The sequence below is a fragment of the Triturus cristatus genome, chromosome 5_1, assembly GCF_964204655.1.
Source record: "Triturus cristatus chromosome 5_1, aTriCri1.1, whole genome shotgun sequence".
NCBI lineage: Eukaryota > Metazoa > Chordata > Amphibia > Caudata > Salamandridae > Triturus > Triturus cristatus.
In genome coordinates this window covers 24,479,880-24,497,675 of record NC_140587.1, presented here as the reverse complement: position 1 = coordinate 24,497,675, position 17,796 = coordinate 24,479,880, and the positions used below count along the sequence as shown (strand labels likewise).

At 47.8% G+C, this 17,796-nt stretch overlaps 1 protein-coding gene across 1 annotated transcript in view; it reads left to right on the top strand.

Moving 5' to 3' along the window:
- The first annotated feature begins 14,593 nt into the window (after positions 1 to 14,593).
- Positions 14,594 to 17,796, top strand: part of LOC146829986 (vomeronasal type-2 receptor 116-like) — a 42,986-nt gene continuing 39,783 nt past the window's right edge. Inside the window, exon 1 of the mRNA XM_085603674.1 lies at positions 14,594 to 14,708. Within this exon, the coding sequence (XP_085459800.1) occupies positions 14,702 to 14,708 (7 nt within the window). The 5' untranslated portion in view covers positions 14,594 to 14,701. The remainder of the gene's footprint in view (positions 14,709 to 17,796) is intronic.

The window sequence follows — 17,796 nt, the reverse complement described above, 5'->3', positions numbered from 1 at the left end:
GGCCTGACCACTTTGCTTGCCCATTCGTTTCCGCACCTGCCTCCCAGCTGCTACTCCCTCCCACCTCCCCTTCTTAATGGCGGCCACGTGCATCATTCACGCGCCTGGCACACCAAAGGTGCACCTAAGGCAAACCCGTCTGTGCCCATCCATGCCCGGACCGTGCCCAGTACCAGACCCCCTGGCCCCCGCGAGGGCCATGACACCCGACTCCACTACGAAGCTAACATCCTCCATTAACTCAATGCCGGCTTATCATCCACTTGCTTCCAGGCCACCCTGAAGCTCATCCACAGACCCTTCTCCTGCTGAAGCTGTAGCTTCACCAGCCACCGAACACCTGCATGTCCTGCCCCTCACCCCAGGGCAGGTCACAAACATCTCGGATGCATACTATTCAACACTCTCTCCATCCACAAGCACGCCATCAAACTCTGGGACCTACTCGACTCATCCTCCCTGGATGTCGCCTTCCTGACGGAGACCTGGATAAACCCCTCCTCGGGGGCCCGACATTGCCATAGCCATCCCAGATGGCTACAAGATCATTGGCAGGGACTACATCAACAGAGCAGGAGGAGGAATCACCATCGTCCACAGGAATACCCTCAGAATTTCGACCAGCACCGAAGACACCCTCAGCGCTGCAGAACACCTGCACTTCCAGATCCACATCGATCCCAACACCACCCTAAGAGGAACCCTTTTCTACAGACCTCCCTTACCCCGGCCACAGTTCAGTGACTCCATCACCGATGTCGTCAGCACGCACTCCCTTGCATCCACAGACTACATCCTCCTCAGAGAGCTGAACTTCCACTTCGAGAACGCCAACGATAGCAACTCCACCACCCTACTCGACAATCTCACCAATCTCGGACTCAAACAGCTCATCATAACACCCACCCACTCCGCCGGACACAAGCTCAACCACATCTTTTCTGCCAGCAACCATGTCACCTTCAGCCACACCACTGAACTCTACTGGACCGACCACCGCTGCATCCACTTCTCCTTCGAGAAACACATCAAGCACAACCACCCGCAATGAATCCCCCACTGCAGCTGGAACAAGGTCACCAGAGACCAGCTAATCACCATCCTCACCCGAGACCCACCAACCGACCCCACCGACACTGACACTGCCGCCTGCAACTTCAGGCAATGGATCGATGACTGCGCCAACACTCTCGCCCCGACCAAGAAACCCTCAAACAGACGCACTGACATAAGGGCCATCTGGTTCTTCACCAACCTCCAAGCATCCAAGCAGACTTGCCGAAGACTTGAGAAGAAGTGGCGCCAGGAACAGACACCGGACAACCACGCAGCCCTCAAGAACGCCAGCCGCAAGCACCACCAACTCATTTGAACCGCCAAAAGAACCTCCTTCAAGGAACGCATCAACAACAACACGCACAACAGCAAAGAGCTCTTCAACATCATGAAGAAACTCGCCAACCCCAGCTCCAGCTCTAACGACATCCCGCATTGCAAGACCTCTGCGACTCCCTAGCCACCTTCTTCCACTGCAAGATAGCAGACATCCATGACAGCTTCAACACCCAGACCACCCGACAGCCACCTACACCTCAGACTCACCGCCCCCCAGCCGCACCGGCCTCCAGCTCTCCTGGAACCATGTCAACAACAACAAGACCATCAAAATTATGAACACCATCCACTCCGGCTCACCATCGACCCCTGCCCTCACCACATCTTCAACAAAGCGAGCTCCATCATTGCACCCCAACTCCAGAAGATCCTAAACCGCTCCTTCGAGACTGCCACCTTCGCGGAGAGCTGGAAACACATCAAGGTCAACACCCTACTCAAGAAACCCAAGGCAGACCCACAGGACCTCAAGAACTTCCGGCCCATCTCCCTGTTCCCGTTCCCAGCGAAGTCATCGAGAACATTGTCAACAGGCAACTGACCCACTTCCAACAACATCCTGCACTTGTCCCAATCCAAATTCTGCAGCAACCACATCACTGAAACCGTCCTCATCGCCTCCGACGACGACATCAGGACCCTGCTGGACAACAGCGAAACCGCGGCCCTCATCCTCCTGGACTTCTCGCCGCCTTCGACACTGTCTGCCACCACACCCTACACACATGCCTCCACGACGCAGGGATCTGCGACAAAGCCCTGGACTGGATCACCTCCTTCCTCACCGGCAGAACCCAGAGAGTCCACCTCCCTCCATTCCGATCCGAAGCCACCAAGATTACCTGCAGCGTACCCCAAGGATCATCCCTCAGCCCGACCCTTTTTAACGTCTAAATGGCACCGCTCACCAACATCGTCCGATCGCACAACCTCAACATCGTCTCATATGCTGACGACACCCAGCTGATTGTCTCCTCACCAAGGACCCCGACCCCATCACCGCCAAAACCAACGTCCATGAAGGAATGAAGGCCGTGGCTGAATGGATAAAGAACAATCGCCTGAAATTGGACAAGATGGAGGTCCTCATCCTCGGCGCCACTCCCTCTGCCTGGGACGACTCCTGGTGGCCGGCCATGCTGGGAGTTGCACCGACACCCACCAACCATGCACGTAACCTGGGGTTCACCCTGGACTCATCAGTATCAATGACCCAGCAAGTCAACACCGTCTCCTCCTCCTGCTTCAACACCCTTCGCATGCTTCGCAAGATCTACAGATGGGTCCCCACCAGAAATAGAAGGACGGTCACCCAGGCCCTCGTCAGCAACAGGCTGGACTAAGGCAACACCCTCTATGCAGGAACCACGGCCAAACTCCAGTAAAGACTTCAACGCATACAGAACACCTCCGCACGCCTCATCCTCGACATCCCCCGCCACAGCCACATCACTGCCCACCTGAGAGAACTGCACTGGCTCCCCATCAACAAGAGGATCACCTTCAAGCTCCTCACCCATGCTCCCAAAGTACTCCACTATGCCGGACCAACATACCTCAACTAACGACTCACCTTCTACACCACGAACCGCCAGCTTCGCTCCGCTGACCTTGCCCTCACCACCGTTCCACGCATCAACCTAACGACTACAGGCGGCAGATCATTCTCCCACTTCGCCGCCAAGGCATGGAAAGCCCTCCCCGTCAACCTGCGAAAGACCCAGGACCGGCTGACCTTCAGGACACCTGGCTGTTCGAGCAGTAGCAGCACCCTCCCACCCCTCCTTAGCACCTTGCGGCCCTCACATGTGAGTAGTGCGCCCTACAAATGCTCTGATTGATTGATTGATTATTGCGCCAGACCAATATTTTTAGGTATAAATACACTCAGAGCCCGTTTCAAAAAGGAAATGTTTGACCAAAAGTCAAAATTTTAACCTGTAGTCTAAGTTTGGATCTAAAGTCTAACTTTACACCTAAAGACTAACTTTACACTTGAAGTCTAACTTTACACCTGAAGTCTTAGGGCCCGATTCACAAAGGTAAACTGAGATGAGAGTCTAATTTCACAACTTTTGGTACTCACAAAGGGCATTTACAAGTAGTGAAGTTAGACTTTTGTCTCAGTTTAACTTAAGTTTTGGTCTCAGTTAGGCTTAAGACCAAAACTGAGACAAAAGTCTAACTTTACTACTCGTAAATGCCCTTTGTGAATACCAAAAGTTATAAAGTTAGACGTCATCTCAGTTTAGGCTTTTGCCTCAGTTTGCCTTAGTGAACTGGGGCCATTGTTTAGACCTAAAGTCTAACTTAGACCAAAAGTCTAGCTTTACTACTTTGCGGTATTACAAAGCTAAGTTTACTACAAAGGGCCCGATTACAATGTCGTTTTGAAACTGTCCCGAACTAATCGGTTCCAGAATAGTTTGCAAACTAATCGGGGCCTGTGAGTCTGGACGACTGATTATGATGCTTCCCATCATCATTCAGTTGGACACGCAGTGACTTCAATAGGACCCTGTGTTCTGAATGCGAACACAGGCTCCCATTGACAAAAGGGATGGTTGGAGAAAACCTTGCACCCTGTGGCGGGCACCCCCTGGTGCATTGTTGGGAAGAGGGGTCCCATGGGTACCCCCATGGGCTACATTAGGATGCCTCCAGGTGAAGGGGGCCGTCCATGGGCCCCCGAAGACTGATTCCGAAAGCTGTTTTGTCTGCGGCAAACCGAATCGGAATGGCTGTCCGAATCGGTCATCGTAATCGCTTGTCCGGAAACAGTGCCCATTGAGCTCAACAATTCGGCTCCAAAGGACTCGAACTGACCCAGCGATTGTGATTTAGAATGTCTGTATGGTTTCTGAGCATTGAATTTGGTTGTTGGGAAAACTGTACTATTCTGTAGGAAACAAGAGTTCCGAGTTGGATTCGGCAATACTGAATCCCATCCGGAGCCCTTCCTAACGACATCGTAATCAGCCCCTACGTGGAAAAGTTAGACTTTGATCTAAGTTGGACTTTTGGTCTGAACTTAGGTTTCATTTGCAAAGTAAGACTTTAGGCGTAAAGCTAGACTTTGAGTCTAAAGTTAGACTTCAGGTCTAAATTTCGAGTTTTGGTCCAACTTTATCTTTGTGGAACATGTCATGAGAGTATGTCTTTAATACATGCTTGTCACCTTTTCTGAACAGATGCTAAACTGATTCAGTGGGTGAGATTGGGGGTTGAGTTTGGGGGCTGACAGGAAAAATAAAAGATTTATTTTTCTGGTGGGCGCATTGTATACTTCTTCCTAGTCACAAAAATTAGGGAATGAAGCTTGGCTGCCACTGGAGCTAAAACCTCATGTATTTCCCCACGCAGAATTACCGGCCAGACAAACTGGGATATGGTTCCCACACACCCAGAAAAACCTGATGTGGAAAAATGTACCTACTCTCATTCACGCGGAGTTTAGATCCATGCAGTAATTGTGCTCAGAGTGACCCTGAATCAGGCTCAATATGGATTTAGTTTTTTGTAGCTGTGTTTTTGGAATGAGAATAAAGCATTCTTCCTGAATGTTGTTTGATGTTTGGATATAAAGTTATGCTCTGAGGATGCTGAGAGGTAGGAGTCAAAGCTGTTCATCTGTTATTTATACAAGATAATAATAATAATAAAGAGGTTTATAAAGCGCCTGGTTATACCAGCTAGTATGTCCCCGCGCTGCGGTAAGAGTGGGCCGTCCTCAGCTCAACATAACGGTCCAGAGAAGGAATTAGAGTCTAATTACCATGTCTAGGAGTGCCTGTCCTACAGACCCAGTTAAGTTTGAAGTATTAGTAGCTAAACAACTTGGATATGATCTAGAATTCACTCTGGACGCTGATGCCATCCTTCATTTTACTCTCAACTATAACAAAGATGGAAGCCACACTGTTTGTCCTGAATGTGACCTTCTGATCTTGTGTTTTGTGTTTCAGGTGAACAGTTTCCTCCAGAACATACATTTTAAGACTGCTGCAGGGCATGTTATATTTTTTGATGACAAAGGGCAAGTACCAGCAAAGTATGACATTCTGAACTGGGTTTATAAAAACATCTATAACTTTAAAGTTGTTAAAGTTGGACAATTAGATCTCACAGCACAACAAGCACAACAATTTGTCATGAACCAGAGCTCCATCTTGTGGCGTGTTGGTGGTGATCACAAGAATCAGGTCAGTGTAAAATCTTTCAGGTATCCATTCAATGTCAATCAGGTGGGAGCTGTTTCAACTGTTTTAATTTGGGATCAACTAATATCCCAACGTGTCAGAAGCGTTGTACCACCTTTAATGATTTAAAGTGAGCAGTCTGCTGTGGAACACACACTGCTGAGCACATTCTGTCTAGGCGCTAAGACTCAATGAATGAGAAGCTGCATAGCGCACGCTTTTAAGCTCTGTCTCAAACGTTTATGAGCAATAATAAGTGTCAATCCCTGAAAATGAGTATCTGTAGACCCCACTTGCCTGAATTGATCACTTATTCTAGGCAACTTCTCGTCAGACACTGGAAATGCTGGGTCTTGATTACAAGCCAATTGCGCCACCAGTGCCTCACTTTTTTTAAAGCAGCGCAGTGTGCCTGCCCATATTTGCAAAGTCCGGTAAAGTCACCCTGTGGGACTTTTCATGGCCTTGTAAATATGAGCCCCTTTCATGCATCACTCTGCGTGAAAGGGGCATTCCATGGGTGTTCCTCTGCGTGTTCCCATGCAACATCCATGGAACGTGATGCATTACCAGATTTACAACATTATGTAAAAAGGAAGTGTGTCAGAGTCTTATGCCTTCCCAAGAAATGCGGTGGAATGGTGCAACGAGGAAAAATACTCCATAAATGATTGTTTTTGTGGAGGAAGGTGTCCCTTCCTGCACAAAAACAAACATCCCTGTGGTGCAGGCACCCTTGCAAAATGACACAAGGAAGTCTGCGCTGGCACATGGCAGCCCACTGTGCATAATCACAGGGGAAAGCACACAGATGCGTCGTATTGATAATACGATACATTCCTGTGGATTGAAAATGACGTAGCATGGAACTGCATCATTTTCTTGTAGAAGAGGCCTGCTGTTTAAATTATGAATTTAGTTTTTATCTTAAGAGCAGTCACAGTTGTATCAGTCATAAGAGTATATCTGGGCAGCTTTCCTTGACTTTTGAGTGGCAAGAATTGAGCTCACTGTAACCTTACGGATATATATAAAGCTTTTCTTGCAGGCCTAGATGCAAGTATGTTAATATTGAGAAAGTCGATGTCAATATGAATAACAATACACTTATGTATAGAAACAAAATCACATCTTTATTGACACATTTGCCCGTAATGAGCTCCACATAACCCCTGACGCAGAAATACATAAGCAGGCTCTGCGACCCGGGCCCAAGGTCACTGATTGACAGGTCACTGGTGGGGTGGCTCATATCATAGCCTGAAGGCAAACACGCAAACAGGAAACCCCAGATCAACCCCACAGAGAAGCGCAGCAACACCACAATGGTTCAGGATGATTGACCCCCAAAAAAGCAGACATGGCCAGAGGGGTACGCACCCTCCCAAAACACCATAAAGTCAGCTGCCACACAAAGTTACAAACACATGGCCAATCAGGACACAGTACACACAGTGCACGCATTGATCACGTGCCCCCTATACCGGACACCGGACACGTTATGCACTGGCCACATTGTGTCTATGCAAGGTCGACGCCCACCTGGAGTCCTCATTCAATACATTAATTTATGACTCTAAAGACAGTAATTCACATTCCTTACCACAGAAGGGTCTCTGGAACAGTTTATGGAATTCAATGTACTGTATATTAAGTCATCTCAGAACGATTGCAAATTGAGACAGCTCTCTGACCCAATGTCTGTGACTGTTCTCCCGGCCGCACTGTTTAATTAAACAAACTCTTCCTGTTGTTTCAAACGCCTCATTTCTTGTTTAAGAAGCATTTATCTACCAATGATTCTTCACTGTGTGCGAAAATAAAGAAAGGGACACTCCGGCGGGTCAAGGGGCTTGTAAATAAGCACCCTAGAGTAGTACAAAATAAAAGCACATTCTAGAATATGTTTTCATTCCCTTACAATGAGGTATAAAATTAAATTTGACTCATTAAATATGAAATGTTCCATAGAATATGGATGACACTCAATGATGTTTAAATTCTCCAATCCTTTGTAAATCTTACTAAAATCAAGAAAAAATCATGCAAAAAAATGTATTTTGCTTCTTTGTGCCTAAGCAGATGAGTCTACATGGACGTAAGTGCTTGTGGTAAAAGAAGCATTGCGGGGTGGGAAGCAGCTGCCACTCAACACATGTATCCCAGCTTCTTCTTTCTTTGACTTCACTTCACATTGGACATTGCGAGGCAGCTTACCTGACTGAAGGACGCTCCGCTGCGCACTCTGCATCACCCGGGGGCCTGAGGACGCTGAGATCTTCATCTGGGCTGCCATTGACCGCGCTGGACGCCGTGTAGGGGACTACAGCCCCCAGAGTCCCTAGCGGCATTTCCCGCTTCCGCTTCCCTGCGCGCCCTGAGGCGCTTAAAACTGTGAGGCTCCCTCGGTGGAGCGGGGGACATTGCGAGGCAGCTTACCTGGCTGAAGGACGCTCCGCTGCGCACTCTGCATCACCCGGGGGCCGAGGACGCTGAGATCTTCATCTGGGCCGCCATTGACCGCGCTGGACGCCGTGTAGGGGACTACAGCCCCCAGAGTCCCTAGCGGCATTTCCCGCTTCCGCTTCCCTGCGCGCCCTGAGGCGCTTAAAACTGTGAGGCTCCCTCGGTGGAGCGGGGGACATTGCGAGGCAACTTACCTGGCTGAAGGACGCTCCGCTGCGCACTCTGCATCACCCGGGGGCCTGAGGACGCTGAGATCTTCATCTGGGCCGCCATTGACCGCGCTGGACGCCGTGTAGGGGACTACAGCCCCCAGAGTCCCTAGCGGCATTTCCCGCTTCCGCTTCCCTGCGCGCCCTGAGGCGCTTAAATCTGTGAGGCTCCCTCGGTGGGGCGGGGGACATTGCGAGGCAGCTTACCTGGCTGAAGGACGCTCCGCTGCGCACTCTGCATCACCCGGGGGCCTGAGGACGCTGAGATCTTCATCTGGGCCGCCATTGACCGCGCTGGACGCCGTGTAGGGGACTACAGCCCCCAGAGTCCCTAGCGGCATTTCCCGCTTCCGCTTCCCTGCGCGCCCTGAGGCGCTTAAAACTGTGAGGCTCCCTCGGTGGAGCGGGGGACATTGTGAGGCAGCTTACCTGGCTGAAGGACGCTCCGCTGCGCACTCTGCATCACCCGGGGGCCGAGGACGCTGAGATCTTCATCTGGGCCGCCATTGACCGCGCTGGATGCCGTGTAGGGGACTACAGCCCCCAGAGTCCCTAGCGGCATTTCCCGCTTCCGCTTCCCTGCGCGCCCTGAGGCGCTTAAAACTGTGAGGCTCCCTCGGTGGAGCGGGGGACATTGCGAGGCAGCTTACCTGGCTGAAGGACGCTCCGCTGCGCACTCTGCATCACCTGGGGGCCTGAGGACGCTGAGATCTTCATCTGGGCCGCCATTGACCGCGCTGGACGCCGTGTAGGGGACTACAGCCCCCAGAGTCCCTAGCGGCATTTCCCGCTTCCGCTTCCCTGCGCGCCCTGAGGCACTTAAAACTGTGAGGCTCCCTCGGTGGAGCGGGGGACATTGCGAGGCAGCTTACCTGGCTGAAGGACGCTCCGTTGCGCACTCTGCATCACCCGGGGGCCTGAGGACGCTGAGATCTTCATCTGGGCCGCCATTGACTGCGCTGGACGCCGTGTAGGGGACTACAGCCCCCAGAGTCCCTAGCGGCATTTCCCGCTTCCGCTTCCCTGCGCGCCCTGAGGCGCTTAAAACTGTGAGGCTCCCTCCGCGTCGCGGGACGCGCGCGGGCGGCGCCGGGCTAAGCCCGGGCAAAGGGCGGGCCCTCTGTGGCCCTCAGAGGCCTGAGGAGACTGGACTGGGCCAGAGACGCTGGTTCTGTATATAGGAGTTACACGAAGCAGTGGGGGTCATACTGAGTTAACTGCTAGCCGTAGCTATTGTTTTAAAAATTTGAAATGTATGCGAAATATTAACGGACATAACGTTATATCAATTCAGTAAGCTTTTGACGGGGGTGTGACGATTTACAATATGTCTAGATCTAAACCCTCTATGGGGCCACGTACAATGGATAATTACTTGGTCCAGAAGGTTAGTAAGATAAATTCGGAAAGACGACAGTCACTGGGGAAAAGTAGTACTCCGCATCTAGAGAGCCCTGTAAGAGGTCTATCAACCTCTAGCATGGAGGGTGCGAACAATTACTCCGACACTAGGAAGTGGTAGAGTTAACAGAGATGGGACACCTTGAGCCCGCACAAATTATACCCAATGAGTTAATAATAGATGACTGTCCTGATACGGTGGAACAATGTTTACCTTCCCCAAAAGTACGGGCAGTTAGAACATGTAGGAAATTTCCGATTAAAAAGGGGACACTGCGTAAGGGGCAGAAATCAGCTGTCTCATCAGATAAAGACATGGAAATTAATGTCCTGAGTAAAATTAATAAGGTGGGGGCTGAGGACAATACTGTTAGTAACATTGAGGAGATTATTGGTATCAAGATTAGGGACATTATAGACCCACTGGTTTTAAAAATAGAGGAGTTAACAAAAGAAGTTGTCAGATTGGGTGGTTTGCTAAGTAAGGCCTTAGGCAAACCAGGAGAGGTGTCTGTTGCTACTACTGTTACAACTGCTGTAACTGACACTACTAACAACCAAGATAAGAGCCAAGCACAGGGAGACCCTGCTAAGAAAGCCACAGGGAATAAAGGGAATGATAGTGCTATCTTGGTAACACCCCAAATGAGCACGCATTCAACTAGCAATACTTTGCCTGCTATAGATAACACAAATAGGTGGGAGGAAAATAACATTAAGGGCGCTGTTAATCTCCCACCTGAGTGTGCTCCTTATGTGGTGGTACTTACAAATGTGCCACCGCTAGATAACAGGGGTCTTCAAGAAACCCATGATTCCCTAAAAAACAAATGCCTGTCGTGGCTAAATAGACAATGTGGTTTCCCATTGAATTTTTCTGATAATATTTTGACAACCAGGAGAGCCAACTGGATTGGGAGCGATAGGAAAAGATTAAAGGGGGACTGTGTAATTATTAACTTTAAATACCCACAGCATGTTACTACCGTTCTCCTAAGAGCGGCATCTCTACCAATCTTAGATGGCAATGTATGTGCCCGAGCACTAGGATACTTTTATAATCACCTTAATGACAAACGGAGGGACAATACTAGAAGTTCTACTTATCCGCTCACTTGCAAACCATATTTTGATATCCCTACACAGAATAGATTTCTTGCACTTAGTACTCTGGACTCTAACGATTGACGCACAAAAGAGACGGGGATATGTACAGGAAGGGAAGAGGGTCCCAATTTGGAGGACTATAGAGATGATTGTATATCTGTAATATCTGTAACAACAACTTTGGTCCCGGGATTTGTGTCTAATCAAAATGAGGCTGAGATCATACAAGAGGGTAGTATGAATACAGGTGAATTGGGCCAAACTTATGAGGCTGGCACAACGGAGGGAAACGCCCGAGGTCCCACTAGTGGGATTACCACCAGAACAGGTATATGCTCCAGGTTGGTGTGCTGGAACGTAGCTGGTCTGAAATCTAAAAGCAGAGACCCGGGTTGGAATTCCTTTATTAATAGGTTTGATATCCTATGTTTTCAGGAAACCTGGTGCAAAGATAACATTGATTTTGAGGGGTTTGTTTCATATAACCTACCAGCATATGGAGAGGGTCCGGGAAGAGCTAAGGGGGGTTTACTCACCCTTGTATCGGTCCACCGCCAGATGATGGTGATAAAGTATGTGCCGGTAGGTGATCTAATACAGATGATTTGGATCCGAGAAGGCAAAAGTCGTAACATCCTTCTGATCAATTACTATAACAACATTTTTGATAGCACCAGGGGTAGAATCGTAACCGAATTGGCCAATGCTATTGAGAATCTAAGTTTGAACTCCAATGAAGTATTTGATATTATCTGGTGTGGGGATTTCAATGTCTCATTATGTGAATTATTATCCACAAAGGCTTGTGGGGTTACAAATAATGCTGGATGGGAGGTCCCACACTTTGGGCATGATATGTATGGGGAAAATGTGAATACATTAATGGGGTGCCTTGACCTGGAAATTTTGGATTGCTGCAGGGATAGTAATGGTTCACCTATCCCCACATTTAGGAATTGGCGTGCTAATTCTGTAATCGATCATGTGTTGGTATCCTCCAGTATTGCCGATTGTTTTGCCCCACTGGAAATGGAATTAATGGACACCAGTGACCACAATTGTATTATTGTGCCCATGACTTTGTGGGAAGAGAATGATAGAGAGATAGGGACTACGGTTGGAAATATTGAAGCTCACCGGGTTAATGGGGTAAGGCTGAGGTGGATTGGTGCAAAAGCATCTGAACTAACCGAATCTATTATTATGAAGAATTTAGCAGACATTGTCTTTATTTTAGAAAATAGATTAGATCATGAGCGGGTCTTATCTAGTTTTAAAGGAATCAACAATGCCATTAACGCTAAGTTCACAAGTGGTAGTAGGGGTAGTAAAAAACCTGGCTTTGTCTGGTTTGACAGAACCTGTTCTACTGCCCTGACCGATCTTAAACAGGCCCTAGCAATAAGACCTAGGGATAAAAAACTAGTAACTACTCTGAGGCTAGAATATAAAAATGCTATTAAAGCAAGGAAGAAGGTTCTACAGCTTCAGGCATGGGACTCTCTTAACCAGGCGGCAGAACTTTCTAATTCTGTACTATTTTGGGCAACAGTTAACAGTTGCCTGAGTTAACAGCAAATGTCTCCTGTGAAGGCTGGATTACCCATTTCTCAAGTATTTTCGATTCAGATAAAAATAGTAACGTCGGGTCAGATAGCTGGCCTATTATACCACTCGATATTACTGTGGAAGAAGTGGAAATGGGGATTAGGGCAAGCAAGGGAGGAAAGGCCCAAGGTCCGGATGGGGTTCCAAGTGATGTATATAAGGATGCGCCAGAAGTATGGGGTCCATTGTTGGCTGTTGTTTTTAACGCCGCGGTTTGTACAGACCCTCCGTTAACATGGGAGGAGTCTATAATTGTTCCAATATATAAGAAAGGATCCAGGTCCGATGCAAAAAATTACCGACCAGTTTCATTATTGGATGCTTCGGTAAAAGTTATGAGTAGGATTATGCTGGTTAGACTGGAAGAATGGGTAGAACAGGATTGTATTCTGTCAGATAGCCAATATGGTTTTAGGAAAGGTAGGGGTACACTCGATCAATGCATTAATTTAGAATTATTGATCGGGAAATATAGCGAAGCCAAATCTGGCCATATTTATATGTGCTTTGCTGATTTAAGCAGCGCTTTCGACATGGTCGACCACTCTATTTTGTGGTCGACCCTGTTGGAAATAGGGGCGCCAAAGGGCATAATCTATTTTCTTGCCAGGATGTACGAGAGATTAAAAACATGTGTACGTTTTGGTAGGAAGGGCGAATGTACCCGGAACTTTAGCGTTAAACGAGGTATAAGGCAGGGTTGTGTTTTAGCTCCCCTTTTATTTATTTTATTTATAAATAATATTGATGCAATTTTAAAAGAAGTACCCGCAGATGCTCCCATGATTAACGGTGTCCCAGTACCGGTGTTATTATACGCCGACGATGCTGTATTGTTGTCAAGAACCCCGATAGGGTTACAACGATTAATGGATAGTTTTGCTTCCTTTATCAATGATAAAAAACTAGTTATCAACAAAAGCAAAACTTATACTATGATCTGTGGCCCAAAGAAATTTAAACATATAGCGAAAGGGTTTTTTATTGACAAGTTAAAAGTACAGCAGGTGGACAAATTCTGTTATTTAGGTATAACTTTCTCTGAGGATAAAAAGTGGACACATGAATTTAATAATATACGCAATAAAATGGCTAGAAATGCACACGGAATTTTTAGATTTGCCCAGAAAATTGGGGATCGTAGGACCAGAGATATGACAAAAATGTATCAGGCTAGATGTGTTTCGATTGCATTATATGGGGCAGGAATTTGGGGTTACAGTGGCGTACATGAATTGCAACTGGAACAGAATTCTTTCCTTAAAAAAGTTTTGTGTTTACCCACTTCGGCCTCTAATGCGTTATGTCACCAAGAATTAAATGTGAACTATCTATCCGATCTTTTGTCACTTAGACCTCTGATGGTTTGGCGGTCTATTTGGCTGAATGAAGAAAAATCCTTCACTAGGTCTATTATCCAGGATTGTATGCGACTAGATAAAGCTATAGCAATACCCTGGATTAAATACATTATTATGTGTTTTTCGGATATTTTTAACCTGAATATTGTAACTGATCCGAACGCTGTTTTATTGATCCCCAAGATCGAGTTAAAAAGGGTCTTTCTAGCCTTTGTTGAGAGGAAAAGAACAGTTATTGCTGGCACTTTGTCCACTGTTGTGTTTTATAACAGATATTTGTCCATGGATGGATTTCCTGTCTATTTAACTCTTGTCACCAGGCCGACACATAAATTTGTGCTGACCAGATTGAGATTTGGAACAGTGCATCATCTGGTGGCACAACCTGTAATGAGAAAATACCCTGTAGGTCCTTGTAGATGTGACGGGATTTCCAAGCAGAGCACAATGCACTTTATATTATTCTGCAAGCTGTACTCTAACTTTCGTATTATCCTGCTAAAACCCATGTTTGTTAAATATGGTACACGTACGGTTGAACAAGCTATGAAATTGATTTTTAATTTACAATCTGCTGACATTTGTTTTTATACTGCTACTTTCTTAAACAAATGCATCAATTTGAGGAAAAGCATGTGTTTTTAGATGTAGTTATGTAATTTTAAAGGTGTAAATTATTGTTTTTTAACTAATAATACTGTTTAATGATGTGTGATTATGTCTGCTATAAGTTGTTCATATTTGGAATTTGTGACTGTAATTGTGTATGCTTTTATGGACATTAATTTGTACCGAATAAAGCTGAATTGAATTGAATTGAATTGACTTCACTTCACAGGCTCCTCGCTCTGTCTGCAGTGAGAGCTGCCTCCCAGGGTACCGCAAAGCTCCAATACAAGGGAAGCCAGTCTGCTGCTTCGACTGTGTGCCATGTGCAGATGGAGAGTTTTCCAACATGACCGGTATGTGAAAAACAGAATCCCTTAAGCATCATTATCAATAGATGTTAAATACTGGGAAAAATAGTTATTGTTATCAGAAGAGGTATGGTGCCTGCAACACAAAACCTCAAAAGAGATGAAATACAAAAGTTAGGGCCTCATTACGAATTTCCAAATACCGCCGTATTATGAGTTGACCACAGGGAGGGTGGTGTGGATCTTGCATCGTTAGTGAGTATTTATCACAAATATATCGATGCCCGTGTGTGCATTTGGACTGCAGATGTGTCGGATGCACACATTATATGATATGGATGTCCACCCACAGTGGAACATTCAATGTGTGGGTCGGAGAAAGTCCCAAGAGGTATGTCACCTATTTCAGAATACCAAGTGCTAGGAAAATGTTGCCATGCACGGTAGTGAAGTTTACACTGTAACAAACCTCCCTAATGTAAATTTTGGTAGTGTTACCATTTTGTTTAATTTAACTCCTGTCTGCGACATCTATTCCTTTACAAACACATAGCACTGCTTAGGGACTGGCATTGTTTTAGTAGGTTGTCAAACCATCACCTAACGTGTCATAGTGCACACGCCTATCAGATCAGGCGCACATCATGAGCATGAAGGGAGTCAGAAGAAAGACTTTAGCTTTGTATTTCTTTTCATGTAAACCTAATTGTCTTTCGTGCAATGTCGTGTGGTGTCTTACGGTCCTGAATGATTAATAAATCTTATTGGCATACGGTCAAATGGATTTCAAATGGATTAAAAAAATACTTTTCACAGGAAATAAATAAGAACAAAGGAGGTTTTTATATTTTGGATAGTATAAGCACACACATGTATGGCAGATCATGTGTGAATTCCAAGTTGAATGTTGGTTGACCCCTAATTACAATGTAAACACTTGGTACCAGAAATATGAGAGACCACATATTGATGTGACCTGTGTTCTGTTATTTGTTCACCCTAAGTTGGCAGGGTATACCCAGATGTGGGTCCCTTGCTCACTTTGACACTGGATTCAAGATAGCCTGGCTGATGAGGGCTGTTAGCCCGAAACTGGTCCCAGGATGCTTGTTTCCGGTCGAGCGAAGACATGGCTTTGCAGTTCGGGCTGGACTGTTCCCATGAGACACAGGGTCAAGACTGATTTGCATATAGCTGTGTCGGAAATGGGGTGGCAAAGTGAGCTAAAGAATGATGATGGATTCAACCCAGGTCTGTGACTGAGGGTGAGTGTTTGAAAAGTTTCAGCACTCTGTCCATCATCTCCTTGTGTTTGCTTTTTTTGCCCTAAGTTGGCAGGGTATACCCAGACATGGGTCCTTTGCTCACTTTGCTAATAGATCCAAGATAGCCTGGCTGATTAGGGCTGTTAGCCTGAAACCAGTCCCAGGATACTTGTTTCTGGTCCAGGGAAGACATGGCTTGGCAGTTCAAGCTGGACTGTTCCTGTTAGAACTGCCAGCCCTTTGGCTGTCCCCTCGTTATTTTTCTTCCTTTACCCTCTAATTTTTCTGTCCACTAGTTTTTTTTGGTGTTGACTTAGAGGCTCTGGGTGCCCCATTATCACTAATTGATGGTGTGGCGCAAGGTGCTTCACTAAAATGGAGGGAGAGTGAGAGCTCCTCTACAAAATGGTGGCGTAAACTATCACCTCAGAGACTGGGCCATAGGCTGACATGAGGAGTTCCAGAATCTTTTGGGCCACTCTGGACAGTCAGGGCCCAGGCTATATATAGAGGTGAGGCGCGTCGGCCATTTTGTTTGAAGTGAGGTAGTCAGGAGTAAGGCACCTGAGTGGGGAGGTAGGTGCGCAGGAGGGGGAAGCTGACTGTTCTTAGGGCCTGCTTTCTTCCCCCCCTCGGTTGATACTGCCCCCTACCTCGTGACCTAGCCCTGCCGCCAGCCTCTGACCCTGGGATCACGTTAACCTTTCTGTGCTCCCCACCTAGCCAGGACCCCTGAAGAGAACAGGGGAAAGGAGTCAACACCTACACCTTATCTTCTACTTCCCTGACTGGGCCTGGGCCCCCCTATCTTGATCTGACTCTTTCATGTGGACTGCCACCTCCCAACCCACCTGCCCTGAGCCAGGGCATCGCTATGAGGAAGAAGGGAGCGCTAGGCGCTGAGAGCATTGCCACCCCGTAATTTGTGTGAGGAAGAAGGGAGTGCTAGGCGCTGAGAACATCGCCACCCCTTAATTTGTGTGAGGAAGAAGGGAGCGCTAGGCGCTGAGAACATCGCCACCCGTTAATTTGTGCCACCCCCGTCGGGGCTGCCCCAGAGGGAAACTTACCGCCGTGGCCCGCGGGGAGGTCCGGGGCCAAGCCGCTGCCGTCACAGCCTCATCGACGCAGCTCTCTGTGAGGAGAGGGCCGCCGGAGTTCAAAGAAGGCCGCGTAGGCCTGAAGCCGTGATCCACCGTCACGTGACGGGGGCGGACTGCGTGACGCCGCCCCCGCCGCTGCAGGATTCAATCTGTGAGCCGCGCCCCCGCAGGCCGCACTGGCATTGGCGGCTGCGGGCGCGCCTCTGCCGGATCCCTCCCCAATGTCGAGCTGATGGGGAGATCTGCCGGAGTCCCCGCAACGCGGGACTCCCAGCCGACATCTGTGGGTCCGGGCCCGAAGCCTCAGAGACCGGCGCAAGGGCCTGAAAAAGGCCGAAGACACAGGTAATCTCCGGGGAGGAGGGCGGGAGGCCCACAAGGCCCAGAGCACGCCCCTCCCCCGGGGAGATCCAAAGTGAGGCCCCCTTCGACCCCAGAGCGTGACTGAACTGGACCACGGTCCCCCTTCACAAGGTGCCCCACGGGGAGAAGGGTCCAGCAGGTGCCTCAAAGACTTGCCATGTGTTTAAAGCGCTATTGATTCCTGGATCACTACGTTATGCTGGAGAGCCACATCTGACGTGTTATTGATTCCATAACTGAAGTGCGAATGTTCTGCCAGATGCAGCGCTATGTGCGGCACTAAGTCTAATAACTCTATTTGAGATTCTATGAAATCGCTATGTGCAGCACTAAGTCTAATAAATCTATTTAACGTGCTATGAAATCGCTATGTGCAGCACTAAGTCTAATAACTCTATTTAA